The 24,752-nt window shown below is 43.8% G+C and overlaps 1 protein-coding gene across 1 annotated transcript; it reads right to left on the minus strand.

Moving 5' to 3' along the window:
• Positions 1-4,391: 4,391 nt before the first annotated feature.
• Positions 4,392-10,934, minus strand: LOC102433807 (zinc-alpha-2-glycoprotein-like). Its single transcript, XM_014454316.2, is given in 5 exon segments — positions 4,392-4,977; positions 5,606-5,878; positions 7,975-8,085; positions 8,088-8,228; positions 10,778-10,934. Coding segments are annotated over 5 exon segments (888 nt in total). The 5' UTR covers positions 10,854-10,934; the 3' UTR covers positions 4,392-4,690.
• Positions 10,935-24,752: the final 13,818 nt, after the last annotated feature.

The raw sequence follows: 24,752 nt of genomic DNA on the forward strand, positions 1-24,752 counted from the left end.
TTATAAAAGGGACCTACATATATACTTACAGCCTGCTAGCCCTTTGGGTTCTTAGAGCTGCTGGGAGAACCTCTCCGAAACGATAGCAGAGTACACAGTGCCCTCTTGTGGCGATAACGGCAACTGCAACGGAGCCTATCACCATTAGGGCAGAAAAGTCCTGAATCCCGAAAGCCGCCTGTTTCGCCCCATTAGCTTAGGAAGGAAATCTGACTCAGACAGACTCGCACAATGTGTTTTAAGATCCTGCACATAAAGGATCAGGTGCTCAAGGGTCCAGAGAAGCCGACCGCTCCTTCAGCATGGGGTTGTGAGTCTAGGAGGCACCTCTGGAACAAACAACACAGTAGAAATGGCTGATGGACAGAAGATGTGAAAGGCAGGGTTAATGGGGCCTAGGGAGGTGAGCACGTTTATATATTGAAAACATTTGGGGCCACCCTCATGTTCCACCTTTCCTTTCGATTTCCTAACTATTAATGAACAAGCAGCTTGGCCAGCCAGGCAGCTCTAGTGTGAGAAGTAGTCTACTTGAGTGGTTCCTAAGCAACATCACAATCAAGTGGAAAACGTTTTGTTTGGGGTTCTTATCACCTTTTAATTGGCCCCGTCTCAGGTGAAGGAAAGGCCATTTCAGAAGTCTGAGCATTTCTTCCTTCCTTCCTTCCTTCCTTCCTTCCTTCCTTCCTTCCTTCCTTCCTTCCTTCCTTTTTCTTTCTTCCTTTCTTTCTTTCTTTCTTTCTTTCTTTCTTTCTTTCTTTCTTTCTTTCTTTCTTTCTTTCTTTCTTTCTTTCTTAAAAAAAAAAAGATATTTTTATTGATTTCAGAGAGGAAGGGAGAGGGAGAGATAGAAACATCAACGATGAGAGGGAATCATTGAGTGGCTGCCTCCTGCACATTGAACAGAGCCTGCAACCCAGGCATGTGCCCCTGACCGGAATCGAACCTGGGACCCTGCGGACTGCAGGCTGACACTGTGTCCACTGAGCCAAACCAGCGAAGGCCTGAGCATTTATTTCAATACAGACTCCAGGAATGACTCAAATGGCAGAACCTGCCTGGTGGCAGGCAGTGTGAGTTAGGACTTAGGTTTGACTGTTGTGAACGAGACTCCAGATGAGATTGGTTTAAGCAAGACAGAGGATTATTTCTCTCACATCTAAAAGGTCTGGATTTAGGCCATTCAAGGCTGGATTGGTGGCTGCACTGTCCGTTGGGGCCCAGGTTGCTTTCAGGTTTCTGTTCCATTACCCTCAGGGTGTGGTTGTCACGGTCGCAGTCCAAGATGGAGCTTCAGGCACCACATCCACTTCCTAGAAGCAGAATAGGGTTGTGGAACGGAGACTGATTTCCTATCAACAGCCAAGCGTCTGCAACATGAGGATGCATATGAATTGGGACAATAACTGTGTAAATAAAAAGTAGAGGGGTCTTGAGGCTGATCGTGTGGTGTGTGTTATGCCCAAATTTCAGGATCCCCAAGAAACCAACAGGGAGCCAGCAGTCCGATGCAAAAGCATAAGAGTCTGTATTTCAAGCTAGCTTGAGCTCCCCGTCCACCAGACTCACCGACACATCGGCAAGCCAAGTGGCCAAGAGACCGAATCCCGCGTAGAGACGGGTTTTATAAGGGGGGTTGGAGTAAGGGGAGGAGAAAGACTGTGCTCTGCCTATTGGCCAGGTGCAAGTCGGTGTCTTGTTCCTGGGTGTGGCTAGCAGAGTCTTAGACTTCCGGGAAGAAGCTCCTTGCCAAGCACTTGGCCAAGGTAAGATGGAGGACGTAGCCCTTACCCTGGGGCAAGAAGGAGGGCCTAGCCCTCGCCCTTTCAGTGTGTACTTTCTAGTTATGATGAACTTAATCTCCATACCTGGACAGCAGAAAATAAAATGACATAAAATACGATAAAGTAAAATGATAAGAAGGAGCAGCATCGTTCGGGGGAGGAGGCGTCTGGTGAGGCATTCTGGGGCAGCCAGGGGCAGGAGGCGGGTGGGAGGGACCATTTGCCAACCTGGCTTTAGAGAATAGTTCAGTTTGGGCCACCTGGGGTTCTTTCCAGTCTCTGCAAGCTTTTATTTGAAGAATGATCCATGCAGTTATTAACCTCCCCAGTGGAAAGCATTTCCACTTCCCAGAGCTCTCCTGCTGTCGGGGATGTGAGTCCAGCCATCTTGGCTTCACTGAGCCAAAGGGTTTCTTGTCACTCAAGCAGGAGGAGACCTGCCCAGGTGAGCCCAGCCAGCCTGCACCTTTGCTTTTAGATCACAAGGGGCACCATTCGGCAGCTGGTTTCTCTGCACACCCTCCAATCCTCCGTACTCGTTCATATCTGGTCATGATCACAATTCTGAATGTGTTACCCTACTGTCAGGAAATCTTCAACTGTTACACTCAGAATAAATAACAGAACCTTCTTGCATTATTCAAAACTTTCCCCAGTTTGATCCCCAAACACCTTCATAATCTTATCACTGTGTGGTTCATTTCTTTATTACATAAACATCTATCTCAGTGTCTTATAACCAAGAAACATTTGATAAACATTTATTGAATAAACAAATGGATGGGTGTATCACCAAAACTTTAAAAGTGAGCAATGGAAAAAAATCTGAATTGGGATCCAAAAATTGGCAAATTGATTTCTGGGTCCTCCTCATCTCTCCCCCCGCACCCCCACCTCTACTCATGTTTAATTTTTCAATTTTATTTATCTCCCCTTTGATTTGAGAAGGAACAAAAAGTGCATCTGTGATGGGTGGTCTTAGATTGCTTGTGACATCCTTAAAGAGTATAGAGGTTGGCTTTATTCAAATTTCTTTCTTAAAATCTTCCCTGATATTTTTATCTGAAAGAAGTCTTATCATGAAAATAACCTATAGTTGGAATTGGTGATTATGGCAGTGGTCATGGGAGGAGGAGGTGAGATTTGAGCTGGACCTTGACAATGGATATTGTTTCAATAAGCAGAACTGAGGTAAACTGCATGCAGGAAGGGGCTATACCTACCTTATTCTACTGCATCTCCAGTGCTCATTAGAGTACCAAGCATAAAATGGGTACTCTATCTATAATTCTTCAGTGAGTCCATCAATAAATGAGCAAAGGAAATAGAGACAAACACTAAATATGTCTGATGAACAATAAGGTGTATTTAGATGAAATAGCAAGTTCTAGCAGGAAACAAGTTATTAAAAATTATTAATTTGAGAGAGAGAAACACTGATTTGTTGTTCCACTTATTTATGCATTCATTGGTTAATTATTGTATGTGCCCTGACTGGGGATCGAACCCGCAACCTTGCTGTATCGGGATGACACTAACCAATTGAGTTACCAGCTAGAGCTGGGAACAAGGTTAAAAAAAAGCAGTGTTCAGCCAAATTGAAAAAGGCATTAGCAAAGACTTGTTGTTGTTGTTTTTAATCCTCACCCGAGGATATTTTTCCATTGATTTTTACATTGAGTGGAAGAGAGAGGGAAATATTGATGCGAGAGAAACACATTGATTGGTTGCCTCCTGCAGGAGCCCCGATTGGGTCCCAGGAGGGAGAGGAGCCTGCAACCGAGGTAGATGCCCTTTACTGGAAACGAACCCAGAACCAGTCCGCAGGCTGACGCTCTACCCACTGAGCCAAACCTGCTAGGGCAGCAAAGAATGTTTTTAAGTCCTATATCCAGTTGGTGTCTCCTGCCTAATTCAGAATACTGATCTCTCCAGGCTAGCTGATAAGCTATCCCCAGGAGAATCCTCCAGAGAGGGACAAGGTGGGCCTAAGAGACTGAGGAATTGTTAAGGTAATTTGTGGCACCGAAGCTTAATAAAGGGGTCACAGGTCAGAGTTCTGCCCTGTTTGTTTGTTGTACTTAAACCTGTGCATGGTGGTAGGTGACTGAGTTAAAAAAGAAAATCACAAACGGACTCAGTTCAAAAACAACAAAGCACAATGAAATGAATTTGGAAGGAGTCCAAGGATAGTAGCTGATTCTTGCTTCTCTGGGAGTGCATTCTGGAGGGATAAAGCCTCTTGAACAACCTGTAGCTGTGTGTGCTCCCCACGGCCAACTTGATGTGGGATGGGTGGAGCAGCTGGAGCGGAGGGCGGTGTCACAGTGGGGAAGGAAGTGCTGGGGAAACCGAGGTACAGACACGGCTGCGGATTGTGCATTAACGAGGTTGCAGAGCGTTATGGCCTTACAAGCAGAGGGGATTTCAGTAGTGGGCACCTGAACAATGCTCAAAGCTTTCGTTTTCCCCCCAGATCTCCTGGTGGTCATGCCATGCTACAGTGGGGACCCCAGGCCAAGAGGGCCAGGAAACATTGCTTCTAGCAAACACGAAGAATTTCAGAGGATTCAAATGCGTGGGGGCAGGATGAATAATAACGCCTGCTGACATTTCCACAGCGTGTAGCAGTTTAATGATCTGGTTTATTTTGTGCACAGGCTAGTTGATTAGTGTTGCTTAGATTTCACAGACGAGATAATGGATCTGAGGAGGAATGTAGCCATGCGTCAGCTCAGTGCCCAGCACTCAGGTCTTGTGTCTCCAAATTCACCACCTCTCCGTCCCCTTCACTGTTCCTCTTGGGCCTCGCTGATGGCGATGACAGTCATTCTAGAGCTCATCTCTCATGTCCCGATGAAAGGGTGCCTACTAGTCTCCGGACCCCAAGATGCTGTAGCCCCTGGTTACTGACTCTTATTCCAAGTGACAGTAAGGGGCTGGGCCAGGCTGCTGTGCTGCACGTGGCAGGAGTAAGGGCCTCTGTCCAAAGAGGGGATTTTCACCGCCACCCAGGACTGGTAAGTGCCATTCTCACTGAGAGGACCCTCTCCCCATGACTCAGTCTCCACTACACTGTCTGCCTGAGTCCAGTACATACTGATTGGTTGTGGGTAGAAGTTGTCGGCCACGCACGTGAGGGTCCTGATGAGTCCTAGTGTCACACGGCTGGTGATTGACACAGAGGGAGGGTCTGTGGAGAGATAGAGCACAGAGTTTGAGGGTCTGAAGGAGACATTTCCCTGTTCACGTCTCTCCCACCCCTGGAGTCAGGGATGAGCAGAGCTCTCCGTTTTCCACCTGCCTCCCCAGGAAACTTCCAGAAGATCAGGGAAGCTGAGGCTTTCCATGAGGCTTCCCTGTTGGATAATGGAATGTCTGTGGCTACTTCCTTGCCTCCCAGCACCCCCCTGTCCATGCACTGTGGATTGACTTCTGGTGGCAAGAAATGCGACTGCCCCATGCATTGTTTTGTTTTCCCCCCAAAAATCTCCCAGTGGGCTTTGTGGCTCCTGCCTCCCCTGTCTGCCTGCTGCTCTGTCTTTGTGACCCTGCCCTCTTCCCTCCCATAAGAACTTCTTTCTGATTAATTCTTAAACCCAGGTCTCAGCTTGTGTCAATCCATCCTGCTCACACTTACTCATCTTCATCCTTCCTGGGCAGACATTTTACACACCTGCCTTCTCCCCACAGCCAAGCCGGGAGGCATTTCACAGAGAGAAATGACTACAGGATTTGCCTGAAATGTTCCTCTGAGGTCCCAGCCTGGATTGGTCTTTCTCAGCTCAGTGTGAGGAGGAGGACATGGGGGCAGTAGGTACCTTGACGGTCCAGGAAGGGCCTGCTGAATTGCAGGTACCTCCGTAGCATATCAGGGCACTCATTTTCCAGATAGTCCTTGGACGCTTGCACAGAGCCTTCTGTCTCCCACTTCACCTTAGTGTTCACAGCTTCTGGTTGCAGGGGGATCCAGGCTGGGATTTCTGTGTTGAACTTGATGTAGTCCCGTCCATCATAGGCATACTTCCAGAATGCTCCACAGTAGCTGTCATTCCGAATCTCACAACCGAACGTTCCCTTAAAGGTGTGATTTCCTGCATGTAATCCGGCCCCCCCCAGAAATCAGTCAGCCTGGCATCAACCCTGTCTTAATAACTCTTACTCCTACATAGTTTGCAACTCAGTAGGGAGAAAGGGTTTTGAAATCTAAACATGCAACCCCTTTTTAAAAAATCTTTTCTTAAATTTTTATTTATTTTTTAAAAATATATTTTATTGATTTTTTTACAGAGAGGAAGAGAAAGAGATAGAGAGTCAGAAACATCAATGAGAGAGAAACATCGATCAGCTGCCTCCTGCACATCCCCCACTGGGGATGTGCCCGCAACCAAGGTACATGCCCTTGACCGGAATCCAACCTGGGACCTTTCAGTCCGCAGGCTGATGCTTTAACCCAGGGGTGGGCAAACTTTTTGACTCAAGGGCCACAATGGGTTCTTAAACTGGACCAGAGGGCCGGAACAAAAGCATAGATAGAGTGTTTGTGTGAACTAATATAAATTCAAAGTAAATATCATTACATAAAAGGGTACGGTCTTTTTTTTTTTTTAGTTTTATTCATTTCAAACGGGCCGGATCCGGCCCGCGGGCCTTAGTTTGCCCACGGCTGCTTTAACCACTGAGCCAAACCGGTTATGCTGAAACCCCTTTTGTCTTGGCAAATGGCTTATTAGCCAGACACAGAGCACGCAGAGAGAGGAGAACTTAGTATGCTCTGGTGTTTTACATTCTTCCCAATCAGGGAATTTCAGATTGCTGCAGACTGTGGACAGATCTTCTAGTCCCGTACAGCACCTCTTTAAATAAAATTTGAATAAACTGTGGGGTCTTAGGAACCAGACACAAGCACACAGAAGTGCATTGACAGGTTAACTAGAAATTATTTGTAGTTTAAAATAGATTATGTAGTCTCTCCTTTTCTTCCAGTTGTGTGTGAAGTTGATGTCTCCAGTTGGGTCAGCATAATTTTATCAGCTCTTCTCTCTTTTTGCATTTTTGATCTTCAAACAAATCTCTAATGCCCAGCTTCCTTCTCAATTAGCAACAACTCTTGGAAAATGGCATTTGTAGGGAAGGGAGACACAACCTCTTCATTTCATTTTAGCAATTATTATTATTATTTTTTAAAAATTAAAAAAATATCTTTATTAATTTTAGAAAGGAAGCGAGAGGGAGAGAGAGATAGAAACATCAATGATGAGAGAGAATCATCGATTGGCTGCCTCCTGCACGCCCCCTACTGGGGACCAAGCCCACAACCTGGGCATGTGCCCTTGACTGGAATTGAACTCGGGACCTTTCAGGCTGTCTGCAGGCTGACACTCTATCCACTGAGCCAAACCAGCTAGGGCAGTGGTCGGCAAACTCATTAGTCAACAGAGCCAAATATCAACAGTACTTCTTCAAAATAGACTCGCCCAGGCCGAAAACGGACTTCTGCGCATGGGCCACAAAGTTTCAATTGCACTGTACGTGCGCCCTCACGTGGTATTTTGTGGAAGAGCCACACTCAAGGAGCCAAAGAGCCGCAGTTTGCTGACCACGGAGCTAGGGCTTAGCAATTATTATTGGCTCTCCTAGGTGATGGCTCCAGGGGAGATCAAGACAGTCCGTTCTAGCTTCCATGGTATTTACCTAGATAATAATTCATGTTTCTTGGAGGCAGAACTCAATGATGCAATTACTGCAGATTCAGACCAGACAATTAATTACATGTTCACTGTCTAACAGCTAGTGACTGGCAGAGCCAGCACCTGATCCCAAGGTTAGCTCACTCCCCACCCAACGTCCCTGGGTGGAGGTGAGCCTGACACCTTCTAAAGTGGAATCCACCTCAGATGTGGGGGTGTGGAACCAAGATGTCAGATGTGCCTAGACAAGGGCTGACACTGACTTCACTTCCTGTGAGAGTTGAGGCCTAAAAGTGAGGATGGGGGAAGCAATGGGGAAGGAAGAAAAGCAGCTCTGATGTGGGGGAGGAGGGTGCAGAAATGTCTGTATATTTGTACTGGCTCTTCCACACCTCGTCTTAGATATAAGAATTTCCACCCTGCAGGCCCCTTTCCACTCCCAAGAGCAGGCTGCCTCTGGTGCTAAGACCCTCCACCTCAGCTGCCCATAGTCCACTGACCTCGGTCCCTGTAATAGCCCATGACGTCTTTCAGGGTCTCCATGAAGATGTCCTGCCTGGCCTGCTGCAATTGGGTTTCATTCTCCCAGTTCACCATTCCGTCCACCTGTTCCATGGCCAGGGCTCAGCTGTTCTGCTTTCACTATCGTAGTGGAGGAAGGGCTGGTCATTGATGAAGCCAGTGGCTTGAAAACTAGCGATGTCTGCCTTGGGCCTGGACACTCCGGTATAGAGGAAGCTCAGAGAGTAGGGCCCTGCAAAAAAAAAAAAAAAAAAAAGAGAGAGAGAGAGAGAGAGAGAGAGAAAACATTGAGATATGGGGACCATAAAGAGGAGTCTTTTTTTAAAAAAAATATATATATTTTATTGATTTTTTACAGAGAAGAAGGGAGAGGGATAGAGAGTTAGAAACATCAACGAGAGAGATCGATCAGCTGCCTCCTGCATGCCCCCCACCGGGGATGTGCCCGCAACCAGGGTACATGCCCTTGACCGGAATCGAACCCGAGACCCTTGAGTCTGCAGGCCGACGCTCTATCCACCGAGCCAAACCGGTTCGGCTAAAGAGGAGTCTTAATGTGGGACAACAGAAGACCAGGAAGGGAAACCAGGTCACTGGGCTTCTTCCTCCCCAGCTCTCTCCACCTGCTGTCAGCTACTTGGGAGAAGAGGCTCTACTTCTATTCAGGGGAATAATAGTTCAAATATTTTGCATGTTTACTACACGGTTTCCTCTCTTGACACGTCAGAGATATTTTTCAGTTTTCTTGTCGGTCTATTGGGACCGTGACTGAGTTCAGTCAAAAGAGAATGTGAGGGAAGTGATTTCTTTCTTCTCGTCGGAGGCCCTGCAAACTGATTGGAACCCTCTGCCTCTCTTCTATTTAGGTGATGACTGTGGAGGCCACAGGTTGAAACAGAAGAGTCCTAAGATGCCAACGGCTTGGGTCCTCGTGTCATTCCAAGGAGGGGAGGAAAGTTGCCTGATCTGTATTCATTTTTAAATGAGCAAGAAATAAACATTAGTTTGGGTTAAGCCACTAAAAACTGTCTTTGTTATTGGAGCATAGCCTAGTTGAACCTGAGAGACACATATAGTTAGAACCTGTAGGAAGGAGAATTGACCAGAAAACTCAGGAAATGACCTAGAATGGATCAGCATAAGGTAAGAACAGGATGGAGCTCAGAATTGCCAGGGCTGTCCCTGCATTTTGGTATGAGGCAGAGACTGGAGGGGAGGGGGAGCAGGGCATTTTCATAATTAATTCAATAATGAGTTCATGAATTCACTCTCATGGGTGTTACTAATGTTGAAGGACATATGACAGATTCTTCGTTCCAGGACTGAAGTTTTTATCACTAATTAGTTTCTAAATATGATTACCATTTTACTCAGTAGATGCCGAGTAAAGCAGATTACTCTCCATAATGTGGGTGGGCCTCCTCTAATCAGCTGAAGGCCACAAGAGAAGAGACTGAGGTTGTCAAAGGAAGAAGGCACTCTGCCTCCAGATTGCCTCTGGACCCAAGACCGCAACATCATCTCTTCCCTGGGTCTCCAGTGCGCTGACCAACCCTGCCGATTTTGGACTTCTCAGCCCCCACCATGGTGTGGGCCATATACTTAAAATAAATGTTTCCTTCTGTGCACATACATGGCATTCTCTTGAGAACCCTAAATCTAAACTAGATTTTGATGTAGGGTGTGATTAACAATGTAAACATAATCATTATAAAACACATATTGTGACAGTTTGTAAATGTAATGGATTCTAAACTTACACATTTAGCTTACATTTCTTCACCCTGAAATTTTCTATGCCAAAGAAAGCCCCATTACTCTGTCCTAAAATTGACTCTGGGCTTAGCCGGCATGGCTCAATAGTTGACCATCGACCTATGAACCCAGAGGTCACGATTTGATTCCCGGTCAGGCCACATGCCAGGGTTTCAGGTTAGATCCCCAATAAGGGGCATGCAGGAGGCAGCCAATGAATGATTCTCTCTCATCATTGATGTTTCTATCTCTCTCTCCCTTCCTCTCTGAGATCAATAATAGTATATATATATAGACTCTGATCTGCCCAACTTCCAGCTGACTTCTTTCCCGGTCACTAGCCTTCCAGGCCCACTGTCCGAGTGTCTAACTGTGTGGGGAAGGAATGGGCTTGTTTCTAGAAGTATCCTCCAGTTAATATGCCTTTACAAGTGCTCTTTGGAGCTGTTATCTTTCTCCTTGAGAGTCAGACAGATACATCCAGCCATTGGAAGGCGGGAGGAACAAAAAGTTGCACCGGTGTGGCCCCTGCTCTGTCCTGGCTTTATGACCCAGGACATGTCACTTCACTTGTCTGGGTGTTAGCTTTTTAAATTTTGGGGGCAGGGAAAGAGAGGGAAAGAGAGAGAGAGAGAGAGAGAAATATTTGTTTTCCACTTATTTATGCATTCATTGGTTGATTCTTGTATGTGCCCTGACTGGGGATTGAACCTGCAACCTTGGTGTATCGGGATGAGGCTCTAACAAACGGAACTAGCCGGCCAGGGCATATGGATCTTAGTTTTGCTCATTTTCCTATTAAGAATTTTAGATTCTAATTATTTAAGGCCTTACTTAGCATGAGTGCAGAGGCTCCCTAAATGCTTCTGGAAGTGTGTGAGCTGAGGTAGCTGACAGCCTCCAACACCCATTCCTACTGTACACTGGGAATCCCGGCTTCATCTGGGGCCCTCTCCCAGCCCATCTATCTCGCTCATTTCCTCCCCTGCATTCTTCTCCATACCCAGCCCTTGGTTCCCAACTCACCGTCTTGAGTGTCCTGGGCGACTGCAGGACTCACAACAAGCAGCAGGGACAGCAGGACAGGCACCATTGTGCTCATCGTGTCTGAGTGGAAGGTACTGGACTTCCCAGGTCCTGGTGCAGACTACTTGGAGAGACAGCCAGATATAGTTTTGGGAGCAGCTTGGCTTGGAGCCCTGCCCAGGTGAGGTAAATGCACAGGCCAATGAGAGTGCCAGGCTGGGCTCCTCAGCTGACGATGAGGAAGCAGGATGCACAGGCCAGGCTGGCGGATGTTTCCTCAGTGTCTACAGATGGTCTGCCAATGGGGATCTGAGATAGGTGATCTGGGACTGGGACTTTGTCATGGGTCCACACTGAGGCATCTATTGCCCTGGGGACAGCAGCATGTGTTTGCAGTACTAATCCCATGGTATGATTTGCCTTTCTTTTCCTGCCTAATTCTGATCTGGGTTTTCCAGTCTCTCCACTGGTTCCAGAATGAATCAGCAAATAAATTTATTTTCCCCTTAAAGTCAGAATACGAATCTGTTTCAGCAACTAATGATGTGACTGTTAACAAAATTAGAAAAGGATTATTTTTAAGCAACAGTCTCTCAAGAAAATGGAGGAAGGGGAACCAGGTTATGGGGCCATATTGGGGCTGAAGCCAGTGAAAATACAGATAACTTGGGCTTGTCTTTGCAGGACCTGACAAGTAGCGGAGGGTCTAACAGCTGACTTACTCATCTCTTCTGGTCAGCTGGAACAAAATGTTCAGTGAAGTCAAATTTTAGGTCCCAAGAGGCTGCTACCATAGGACAGTGTGAAGGACTTGAGAAATTCGAGGACAGAATCTGTGATGATGAGTCCATAGGGCTGGGAAGCTTAAAGAAAAAGAAAATCAACTCAATAGCAGAAAGTACTGACTCAAAGGGTGGGTAACAAGATGAGCTTCCTCAGAGGAGGAAGTCAAGTGTGGAACGGCATTGGGAAAGGCTTCCTGAGAGATGTGTGGTTGAGGGAAAAACCCAACAGGGAAAGAATCTCTGTTGGCAGCAGGGGGCAAATTTTATGACAGTGATGGTGTTTGTCATGTTCATTTTTCTGTCCCTTGTACTTAGCCCAATGCCTAGCAGAAATGAGGCATTCAGTAAACACCTATGAGCATAGGTGAATGGATAAATGAGCTAAGATGAAAAAGAGACAATACCAGAGCTATCTGAGGGTCCCTGAGGACAATTGAGTGGAAACAGAGTTTAGGTAGATGATTGAGAAGTAGGAACAGTGGGATGATAAAAATGAAAAAGGAAGTTGGAGGTAGGATCTGTATGGCCCTCATTCAATGAGAATCCAATCAATGTCTGGAGAACATTTCACGATTGTGTCTTTTCCCTCACACCTCCTCTGCATACCCCACCCCTTTAGGTCAGCAGTTTTTAGGTTTTTGTGCATCTACTCTCTTGACAGTAATTCTCAAGATACATTTTATTTAAAAAATTTAGAATTATTTATTAATTTGCTTGCTTTCAAGATAATTTTAAATGCATAAATTAAAACATGTAGGACACAGAGGAAGCCAGTTATATGGAAATGCAAGACTTTTCACGCATCCTTGCAGGACAACGGGGTGTTGGCAGCCCCTCCACCCCACCAAACAGAGCAACATGCTATTTTAAAGTCACTGTGGAATTGTTAAGAAGATGACTAGCCCAGCTGGCATGGCCCAGTAGTTGAGCATCAACCTGTGAACCAGGAGGTCACTGTTTGATTCCCAGTCAAGGCACATACTGGGTCCCCAGTAAGGGGTATACATGAGGCAGTTGATCAATGATTCTCTCCCATCATTGACATTTCTATCTCTCTCTCCCTCTTCCTTCCTCTCTGAAATAAATAAAATTATATATCTATACTAATAAAAGGGTAATATGCTAATTTACCGAACATCTTCCAGACGATCTTCCGGACGTTCTTCTGGACAAAGCCATGGTGGTGGGGCCAAGGCAGAGATGGTTAGGGGCAATCAGGCCAGCAGGGGAGGGCAGTTAGGGGGCCGGCAGGCAGGTGAGCAGTTAGGAGCCAGCGTTCCTGGATTGTGAGAGGGATGTCCGATTAGATCGGGCCTAAACCAACAGTCGGACATCCCCTGAGGGGTCCCAGATTGGAAAGGGTGCATGCTGGGTTGAGGGACCCCCCTGCTGTGCACAAATTTCGTGCACTGGGCCTCTAGTGTATATATATGTATATATGTATATATGTATATATATATACATATATATATATATATATATATATATATATATATATATGAGATAATTTGTGGCAACCAAGTTTCTACTGGGGTGGGGCATCCTGAAATTGCAGTTGTAGTGGGTTCTGCAGGCAGAGGAATCTGTTGGTGATTTTAGTTGGGTGGGCAAAAGTTGATTGTGTATGAACGCACATTTGGTCCTCTGGACCCCTGCATCCACCCTCATGTGACCAGTCAATGCTTACGGCCCAATCCTAAATTGAGGTCCCTTCCCTGTCTAGGCTTTGTGACCATCACCTCTCAGCTGCCTCACACCCTCCAGGTCAGCAACAATCTTTCCACCTCTTCTTAAGCTCTCTGAGCCTTTCACTCCTCTGAAATCTGAATCCCTCAAGTTATTGTTCTGCGTGTGGGAGAGCCTCTGTGCCCTCTCCTTCCCCCACATCTGTCCAGGACTCAGGATTTCTGAGGTTTCTTCTCTCTTGTCCAATTGGGCCTCATCACTCCTGTGATAGGCTGGGTGGGATCTCACATTCTAATATGCGTTGGCCCTGGATTTCCTATGGACTCTGAGTTTTCTCATTGATCTGAGATTTTTCTCGTGTCATGTGATTTACTGATTAACATTGATTGCTACATTGTTGCCTCTTGACTATTTAAATTTTGCTCCAGCAGTCCTCCTGATGTTAAGCCAGGACATTATTTTTTCCCCAGAGGAGGGGACGGTGGATTTGTCATAAACTACAGAAGCTATTTCTGAGCTTTGATTTTGAAATTGAATCGAAGTATCAAAATAAAAAAGTATAATCCTTAAATTTAGGCTTTTAAGAAAGATAAGAGAGTCACCTCAGCATTCTGAAGGCTGGGAATGATTTCCTTTAGAAGCTCAGCTTGGAGTGTTGAATTTGTAGTAATCAAGATAGGATGTGATTAATGTTCAAAATCTGATCACTGGGTATCAAAGCAATACAAAACACATATTCTGATAGTTTGTCAATGTGATGAATTCTAAACTTGTGCAGTTTAGCTTATATTTATTCATCCTGAGATTTTATGTGAAAAAAAAAGAGCCTCATTCCCAGCTCTAGAACTGACCCTGGTTCTTCCCAAGCTCCCCCTTTCCCAGTCACCTGCCTTCCACCACTGTTGTAGACTATGGAGGGAAGGGGCCTCATTCAGGAATCATCTCTACAGTTAACCTACCTTCACATCTGCCCCTTGGGTTTACTGCTCTCCCTGTGAGTCAGACAGGTACATCTAGCCATTAGAAAGCAGGAAGGAACAAAATGTTCTGTCTGTGTGGCCCCTACCCTGTCCATGCTTTGGGTCCAAGCAGCTCTGGGTCTTGATTTTGTTCATCTATATACTAAGATTTTTAAAATTATGATTCTTTGAGATCTGATTCCACATGAGTCCAGAGGCTCCCTGAATGCTTCTAGAAGAGTGTGAGCTGAGTTAGTTGAGAGCCTTGAACACCCATTCCTACTGCGCCCTGGCAATTCCAGCTTCCTCAGGGGCCCTTCTCCCATCAATCCCACTCATCACCATGTCCCCTCCATTCTTCTCCATGTCCAGCCCTTGCTTCCACACTCAGAGGCTTGGGTTTCCGGGGGGCCTTCAGGACCCAGAAGGAGCAGTAGGGACAGCAGGATCGGCACCACTGTGCTCATGGTTCCTGGCCTGAAGGCTCCTCAGATCCAGGAGCTTGGAGCAGACTACTTGGAGATAGAGCCAGGTGTCCTTTTGGGACTGGCTGGGATTTGGGCCCAGGCCAGGTGAGGTGAATGTGCAGGCCAGAAAAAATATCCTGTTTTCTCATTGATATCCTGACAGTGAGAAAACAGGATATCAGGGCAGCCTGGGCGGATGCTGTGTTCGGTGAGTCTACAGATGGTCTGCCAATGGAGAGGTGAGCCAGTGATCTGGGGGCTGGGACCTTGTCATTGTTCTGCACCGTGGCGTTCACTGCTTCTGTTGGCAGCAGCATGTGGTCATAGGACTACTTCCAGGGTGTGCTTTGCCTGTTCTTTTCCTGCCTAATTCTGAGTCTGGGTTTTCCAATCTCTCCACTGATTCTACAAGGAACCAGTAAATAAATGTATTTTCTGCTTAAAGTCAGAATAGGAATCCATTTTAGCAGAAGATTTAATGATGCGACTGTTACCAAAATTGGGAAAGGATTGTTTTTAAGCAATAGTTGCTCAGGGAAATATAGAAATGGGCACCAGGCTAGATATGGGGCCTTGTTGGGGCTGAAGCAGTGAACATACAGATATCTTGGGGCCGTTCTTATAGGCCTTGACGCGGTGTGGAAGGTCAAACAGTTATGTCTTGTTGTCAACTAAAATGGAATGGTCATTGAAGGTAGAATTTCACTTCCCAATAGGCTAGTACTATACAACAATGTGAAGGACTGGAGAATTCAAGGATTAAATCTGGGATGGTTGAAACTATAAATGCTGGAAGGATTGAAGAAAAAGACAATAAGCTCAAAAGCAGAAATGATTGATTCAAAGCACATTCTGAAAACCAGAGGGATAGCACCAGACCTACCTGAGAATCACTGAGGTCAATTTAGTGGAAATAGAGTTCAGGAAAAAGATTGAGGTGCTGGGCAGGTCCGGGGAAATATATTCAGAAGGCATACTGAAGTGAAATTCTGGAGCCTTCTTCATCCAATGAACAGCAAATGTCTCCCAATGAATGAGTCACATTTCACTATTGTTCCTTTTCCCCGACAGCCTGTAGTCTCTGCATATCTCCTCTATCTAGTTCAGCAGTTTTTAGCCTTTGGTGCCATCTACTCTTTTGCCAAGAGAAATTTTAATTTTTCTTAGCTTTCTGAAATTATTTATTCATTTACTTCTTTCTTTCAATATACTTTTCATGCATTATGTAAAACATCCAATTTGAGGAAGTCATTTATATGAAAACTTGGGTTTTTCCATGTACCCTTGGGGGCTGATGAGCTGTTAGCAGAGGGGTCCTCTGATACAGAGTCACATGCTCTCCTAAAGTGAGTGAGGAATTGTTACAAAGGGGATAGTTTGCCTGGCTGATGTGGCTCAGTGGTTGAGCATTGACCCATGCACCAAGAGGTCACAGGTTCGATTCCCCATCAATAACACATGCCTGGGTTGTGGGCTGCATCCCCGGTGGAGGCCGTATAGGCGGTAGCTGAACAATGTTTCTACCTCTCTTTCTTCCTTCTTATTCTCTCTAAAAATCAGATATATATATGTTTAAGAAGGAGATAGTTTGTGGCAAGGAGGCCCTCCTGGGATGGGGCATCCTGAGTTTTCACTTGAAGTTAGTCCTGCCTGCAGAGGAAGCTGTTGGTGATCTTTGTTGGATGGGCAGGGGGTGTTGGAAGTTTATGTCTGTAGCCAAGTCCCAACCTCAGGTCACCTGAGTTCTGTTACTCTCTTTTCTCATCTATCTCACACATTCTGGTCAGGAACAATTCTCCTACTTCTTCTTGCCAAGCTCTCTGAGCCTTTCACTCACTTTGAAATCTGAATCCCTCCAGGAAGTTTCTCTGGGTGTGTGAGTACTTCTTTGCCCTCTCCTTTCCCCTGACATCTGGCCTGGACTTGGGTTTTTTGAGGTGTCCTGCCTTTCATCCACTTGGGCCCCATCACTCCTGTTACAGGTGGGGTGGGGTCCCATATTCTGATGGGGAAAATGAGACGTTTTGGGGGGGCTAGCAATCTGAATCTGGTAAGTAGTCATGCTCCAGGCCTATACATTTCTTAGTTACGGGTTTTAAGCCAACCTTTTTATTGTCCTTGTGCATCTAGATTAACACTGCTTTGTAATACTCCTCAAAGGGGGTATTAACTCTCAATCTTGTCAACCACTGTATAATTCTGTTACTGAATGGGGACTGGGCCAGGAGCTGGTCTGCCTTTGGCATTTCTTATGTTGGCATTTCCTTGGCATAGTCAGCAGGATCCTAAAGAAGCTCATGCAGGACCACCTTGTGGACCTGGACCCGGTGCTAAGTACAAGCAAGGGCATTGTGCCCCACCAGCTTCCCACTTTGCTCTGGGGGAACTTGAGTTTTTCTCAGAATATGGGCCTCCTTGCCTTAAGTAGCAGGCCATGACTTTATCTGCGCTGTTCTTAGAGAAACTCAAGATAAGGGTTTTGATAACATAGGGGAAGGAGAAAAAATGGGTTGCTGTTTTAATTTTGGCTTATTATTATTATTTTTAAATATATTTTATTGATTTTTTACAGACAGGAAGGGAGAGAGATAGAGAGTCAGAAACATCAGTGAGAGAGAAACATTGATCAGCTGCCTCCTGCACATCTCCTACTGGGGATGTGCCCGCAACCCAGGTACATGCCCTTGACCGGAATCGAACCTGGAACCCTTCAGTCCGCAGGCCGGTGCTCTATCCACTGAGCCAAATCGGTTTCAGTTAATTTTGGCTTTTTAATTGGATTGCTTGCTGAGCATCTGAACAAAATCTTTGCTGGTTAAATGAGAGCCTAAATCTTTAGCTTCAAAAGAGAAAGGACACTTGCATCCCCTCCTTGAATATCCAGTGGGGTCACTGTAGTTGTTCAGATACCCGAATCTGGAATGGCAGAGATGGACATGAGGAGTCATTCAGTGCGGTAACACAGATGATCCAGGAGAAGCTGGTGGGAGCCCAGGGAAGAAGGGCAGGGTAGCCTGGAATGCATGCACCTTGAAAGGGGGCCCTGCACTGGAAAGTGCTGAGGTTTGAATGGCATCTGGCAAGCTCCCCCCTGGCCTTTGCTCAAGTATTCTTAGGTGCCTGAGGAAAAAGTCCTCTAGGGCATAAATCTGCCCTATAGGGATACCCACTGCATTGGGCTCATCTGGAGAAGTGCATGTAAGGTCTGTTTTTCCCAGAAGAGTGTTCAGTCTCTACAGATCTCAAGATAAACATGAGAAATCTTGCTTCCCAGGCCAACAAGGCCCACCACAGTCAGCCTCCCATTTGTCATTGTCATGGGCAGTTAGACAGGCATGAACAGAGTAGGAACAGGCCAAGTGTGAAGGGTCACCAGGGCAGAGAGCAAAACTACAAGCCCTTGCTTGACCACCCCCTGAAGCATTAACCCCTGGAGATGACATCTAGGCCTCGGCTACTAGTATGTTTCAGCTCCAAGCCCAGAAAAGCAGCAAAACCAGCTGGGGAGACACCATGATGGTCACCCTGAGGATACACACCAGGAAAGCTGATGAATATTTTATTGAGATCCTCCCCCAGACCTCAGAAAACAGCCCTCAGAAAGGAGGACCCAGTTGTGGCTCTCTATGGAGCATGCCCCGCCTTTCCCCACCCTTCCCCCCAGGTCCATTTTTTGCCTCTCTTTCTCCTAAGCCAGGGGTGGGCAAACTTTTTGACTCGAGGGCCACACGGAGGGCCGGAACAAAAGCATGGATGGAGTGTTTGTGTGAACTAATATAAATTCAAAGTAAACATCATTACATAAAAGGGTACGGTCTTTTTTTTTTTTTAGTTTTATTCATTTCAAACAGGCCGGATCCAGCCAGCGGGCGTAGTTTGCCCACGGCTGTTAATCTCTAGGGCCCTTCTTTTGCCTCTGTAACTTGTTTACTGAGCCCATTTCTTCTAGGCTCACTCTACCTCTGTGACTTTCTAAATAAACATTCTCTTATAGTTTGAGTCTTGGCTCTGAGTTCTTTCTTAGCCAGAACTCAAGCACTGAGGTTGCCGAATCGAGGTCTCATCTGAGTATACTTGTTGCTAACGCCTGTTGCCGTTTTCCCACTGTGAACATAACTAAGATGGCTGAGATGAGGATCCTTTGATGCTTCTAAATTAATCTTTTGCATGCACAATTAGAAAGAGATTGCTATTAAATTAGGCAGAATGAATGGAAAACATATTTAATTGGCTTCTTGGAACTTCGAAAAGAAGATTTAGATAAATAGATCCACCTATGGTGTCATTTAGGTGTCAATCTAATTCTTTGAAGTATTAAAAAATAGCTGTCCTTATTTTAAAAGGGGGAAAGTCATTTGGAATTTGACTTGTCAAGAAGAAATATAAATTGTAAATGCCAAGAGGGCAAAAGTTGGATCTAATTGTCCTTTTACAAACTAGTGAGCTCTTCTCATGGCTAAAAGGTCTCTGCTTGTGTCTGTATGTGTGTCTATGTATATGTATGCCATACATGTGAGATAGCTTTCTACTAACCTATGATTTTGTTGAAATAAATTTAATTGCAAATCTTTGCTTGTAAGAATTGGATATTTTAAAATTCTTGGTAATATAGAAAATAACTTAAATGCTTTTGCAAGTTCTTGTGACCTAAGAATAATCTTTAATAAATAAAACCTAGCTTACGTTTGTTGGTTTAAGTAAAATAGACTTGTCTTTATTTTGCCTGGGTTTTATAAAACTAAGTTTATGTTAATAATTGACTTTTATGTTTCTTTCTCTCTTTTTTTTTTTTTGCAGGAACACTATATTTATTAGGTCAATAATTCATTTTTAGCAATACAAGTACAGAATATATCACAATGCTGGTTACAAACATACTCAGTATGGTTTAATGGTTACAAATAATGGTGGGTACTACAAGTTTGTGATAAGGATGATATGAAAGGTCATTATGACACAATGAAGAATTGTCTTAAAAAAGAAATCTATCAATGACCTTAGATATTTCTATAGAAAGTATTTTGGCACTATTAGTGGGGATTTTCATGTAAAGAATTGTTAGTGATTTGCTTTTAATAATTTCATTAAGGGCTTTTTATTTTTAATCTGTTAAACTAAAATCCCCTGTTGCTTAATAAAGTATAAAAATAGTACTGACCTGGTAATATTTAATAAAATGTAGCATTCATTCACATCATAAAAGTAGAACTAAACTGAAAAGTTTTAGTTACCATGGCAACATATCTTCCCATTAAAGGAATATACAGAAATGAGTAATGTTACACAAATGGTACCTGCAACAGTTATTTAGTGATCCAACATTTAACTTGTGCACCACAAACCAAGTTTTCTAGATACCTATATATAACATATATTTTTAATCTTAAATTTTACTTTTGAAAAAAATGTACACTTCAACAAACTCACTAAGGCCACTCATGCTATCGATACCTAGGACTGCAATTAAAGAAGGGTATTATTTAATAAATCCTAAAGTACACTCCTTCAGATCACCAACAAGGTACAACCAGTTTTCTGCCTAAAACATTCCTGAGATTTGTGGACAATACAACTATTAGTGTTCAAGCTGGAGATTAATCCAAATGTCAGATTTTAAAAAAAGAATTTCCTAGCAAGATCTGAGGTTCACCAAAGCCAAGAGATAAATATATGCTAATTTTAAAGCAAAGTGAAACTCTTAAAAAATTTGCACTAATCACAAATAAGTTTTTCCAGTAGTAACTTTGCTATTCAGAAAAAAAGAAAAAACAAACAAACAAAACACAATAAGCAGTTTGGAAGCATCAAGGCTACACATTCTGGAGAAAGAATAAATACCAACTGACAGTTAACTATATCTGCTACTTAGCAAACAATTCTTCCAAAAGTATGGCCAAAAGCTTCAATTATGTTTTAGGCATGTTTACTGTTGAGTATTTGCATTAGAATAATAACTGCAGCCAAGTGGCAACAGTTATTATTCATAAGGTTGCAGTCTCTGTACTCAATCTTCACCATGTTATGAACTCTTCCCAAACAGCCTAGGAGCAAAAGTCTTTGTCAATTTTTTTTATTTTAAAAAAAATGAAAGCATATTGGGATTACTACGAAGCAACAGTGAATTCATTCTTAAGCAGAGACAGAACTTTGATATGGTAATAAGGGTCCTAATGCTTTGAGCAAAGTCAGCTTTAGGGACCCATAAGAAGAATGGTCTAAGAAACCATTCGGCTCCATTAAACTGGATGCAGAAGTGACAGACCACCTGTGTGGCACGTGAGTGTTACAGAGCTCCCTGATGCACCCAACTTGAGTAGCACCAAACTTTAGGAAAAAGACTGGATAAGAGAAATGAAAGTCAGAGAGGATGAGACCAAAAGCCCCTTTTTAACATTACTTTGCTGAACTTCCAGAAAAATCTTTTAAGTTGATCTAGGCTTCCTTACACACAATCCTACCACATGAGAAAATTTTGTGAGAGCTATTGGTTATTGTGAGATAAATTTTCTTTTCTTCCTTGGAGATTTTTTTTTTAATTCTAGAAATTATGGTGACATTTACCTCTCTAACTTATTCTAAACATTCCACACTATAAATTATTAGGGTATTATTCTTCATTAGAACCATAAATAGCATATTAAGTTACATCACTAACAGAAGATGACAATCTCGTTTCTCAATCTGGAGTATTTGCATTAAATCAAAGCGCTTGGATTTACAGAAAACTACATTAAAGTAGTGATAATAAGGGAAAACTGCCAATAATGTTTTTTTTTTAAGATAAAACTGGCTGCCACTTAACATTATAATGCTGCGATCCTAGGCTCCTAGTATCAAGTTGCTTTACCACAGAATAATGAGAAATGTTTTTAAAGGCTATAAAATGTCCAAGCGAAAGTATGCTATCTGACTTCTTAGTTTTCATTTGACATTGAGGTTTTTAGTGTTAAAATATTTTTTTATTGATTTCAGAGAGGAAGGGAGGAGAGAGAGAGATAGAAACATCTATGATGTATAAAAAATTTAAAAAAAACCAAGCTCTAACTGGTTTGGCTCAGTAGATAGAGCATTGGCCTGTGGACTGAGGAGTCCCGGATTCGATTCCAGTCAAGGGCACATGCCCAGGTTTCAGGCTTGATCCCCAGTAGAGGGCATGCAGGAAGCAGCCAATCAATGATTCTCTCTCATCATTTATGTTTATATCTCTCTCTTCCTCTTCCTTTCTCTCTGAAATCAATAAAAAATATTTTTTAAAAAGAAATATCGTTGATAAGAGAGAATCATTGATTGTGTGCCTCCTGTACACCCACCACTGGAGATCAAGTCTGCAATCTGTGCATGTGCCCTGACTGGGAATCGAACCGTGACCTCCTGGTTCATAGGTAGATGCTCAACCACTGAGCCATGCTGTTGGGCTAGGGTTAAAATCTTAATATATGTAGGGATAACTTTGTAGTGTTTCAGAAGTGCCCCTGGAACACCTCAAAAGGTTTGAAATTTCATGGGAAACATTGTAAAATAAGTGATGAAAACTTCTGTTTATCGTGTGGATAAACAATGGTTGTAAATTAAATGAATAGTCAAGGCTCCAGAAACCTAAGAGAGCCACTTGATTCTTCCCAGCTCCCTATTTTTCGGTTTTTGCATTTCTTCATGCATCACAGTGCATTTAAACTGGACTTAGATGAAGAACCTTATGAACTGACATTTTTGAATGGAGACATCTTGCACTATTGCAAAGGTTTGATAGAGTCACTTCAAGAAAATGCCAAGGTTGTAGTCCCTTTCTTTCAGTCAGCTTTCAGGAGACAAAGACATTAAAAATCATTTAACTGCCACCTGGACATTTTGCTTATTGGAAAGGACATCAAATAAAAGACACTTTCGTTGGAAGGTACCTAGTCAGGCACCTAAACAGTAATGGACATCTACGACTGTTTACGGACATCAAAGGCTGCTGGAGGATGAGAAGCTGCCGACACTAGGGATAGACAACTATCCCTAGACATCAACAAGGTTTGTGTACCTACTATATGATATTGAACTCAGAATCCATTTTGTTTGATTATCTTTACCAGTCTGATAATGATTAGTCATCATAATAGTTATATTTGTCTTTGGCTTTTTCTATATAGTCCAACTATTTATGATTACTGAACATGTATGACTATTAATATTCTTTCCATGGCTTATGTAAATGTTATACTAGATGCCAAATACAGAAAAATGAGTCAGAAGGCAAAACTCGGATCATGATAGTTTAGAAAAGAAATGATCTAGAATGTTTTATCTGTAATGAAGGCCATAGGACCTGACTGCCTTCCACTTACCTACCCTTCCCTTCTGGAAAAAATTCAACCTCAACTCAGATTCCATGGTTATAGTATAGTCCCATGCCCAATGGTCAACAAGACAACATTGAAACTGAGATTTCTTAGGAATGAGCCTTCCTAGGGCTGTGAGACCACACTATCCAATCAAAAGGTTGGTTATTAATGCATTCTTTGGATTGATTTATGACCAAAGTGGGAACTGTGGATGAAAAAAAGAGGTTCTGTAGAAAGAAATCTCATAGGGTGATCTGTTCATAAATTCCTAACTGGGTAGGTCATAGTGGGAAGCCAAGCCCCATACCTATAACTTCTTTAGTGAAAGGTTTTAAGCCAGCTGGTCCATTGCTCTTATGCATGTAAAGTTAACACACCTTTGAAATACCAGATGTAGTAATCCTCAAAGGGGATGGTAACTCTCAAGAGAGCACATAAACTTAAAATTTTTTATTTTATTTTACTTTTTCTTCAGCATTTATCCCCTTTATGACCTATTCCACTCCTCCCTTCCCCCTGCCATCATCACATTGTTGTCCATGTCCATGAGTTCTCTCTCTTTTTTTTCTCTCAATCCCTCCACCCCACTCAACCCCACCCCCCACCCAGAACTGTCTGCCGGCTCTCTGCCTATGAGTCTGTTGTGGAATTTAATGAACAAACTGAACTACCAAACAAAAGAGAGCACATAAATTGTTAACTATCCTTCAGTCTAATCCCCACCTTGTTTTCTCCCACCTCCTTACATTTCCTTCTTAATTTCAAATGCATAAAAGAAGATGCAAACTGTTATTCTCCAGTGCATATGCCATCAGTTAGGCTCAAATAAACTGTTATAAAAATTCTCTACAGGTCTGAATATTTTTTTACTTTCCTGGGAGTGTGTCCTGACAGGATGAAGCCTTTCAAATAAGATATGGTTGTGTGTGACTGTAACAGTGGGGAATTGTAACCCACTCCATCATTCCTTTGACATTGTTTCTGTAAATGCTAACTCTGACTAACATATAGCTGTAGATAAACAGCATGTTTGTAAAGGAATTCTATGAACTAACTTCAGAAGATGCATATTCTGACCTTCAGTTATCCCAGTTTATGGAGGTTTGCTGACCTTCAACCATAGAACCAAGATGACGAAGACCAGGATGATGCACATCCAACCATCACTTGACCAGTTTCAATATCCTTATTGAAATGGATCATGCTGGTCAGCACATGGAGAAATTTTCAGAACCCTCTCCTTGATTTCCTTGTCCTGTTTTTCTCTTCCTCCTTATAAAAACTTCTGCCTGGGGAGAGCAACCAAGATGGTGGCATAGGTAAACACCTGAACTTGCTGCCGCGCACAACCACATTAAAGCTACAACTAAAAGACAAAACGAATATCATCCAGAACCACAGGAAGGCTGGCTGAGTAGAAATTCTACAACTAAGGAAAGAGAAAAGCGCATTCCGGTAGGAGGTGCAGAGGTGTGGAAGTGTGGAGGTATGGAGGCGCGTGCGAAAGGGGCTGGCAGCTGGGTATGCTGTTGTCTTTTTCAATCGGGAGGGAGATACAAGCTCCCAACTGCTCTGAACTCCAGTTCCGGGCGAGTCTCTGGGGACCCAGACTCATATGGAAACTGGACTGTCTGGCATCGGGTAGGAATGCGAGGGCGGCTTTCTCACAGAGGTGCTTGCAGCGTTCATTGTTCCTGCACGGGGCCTCGGGATACAGACCGCGGGACCTCTCTGAGGCAAAGCAGACTGGC

The sequence above is a fragment of the Myotis lucifugus genome, unplaced genomic scaffold, assembly GCF_000147115.1.
Source record: "Myotis lucifugus unplaced genomic scaffold, Myoluc2.0 scaffold_0, whole genome shotgun sequence".
NCBI lineage: Eukaryota > Metazoa > Chordata > Mammalia > Chiroptera > Vespertilionidae > Myotis > Myotis lucifugus.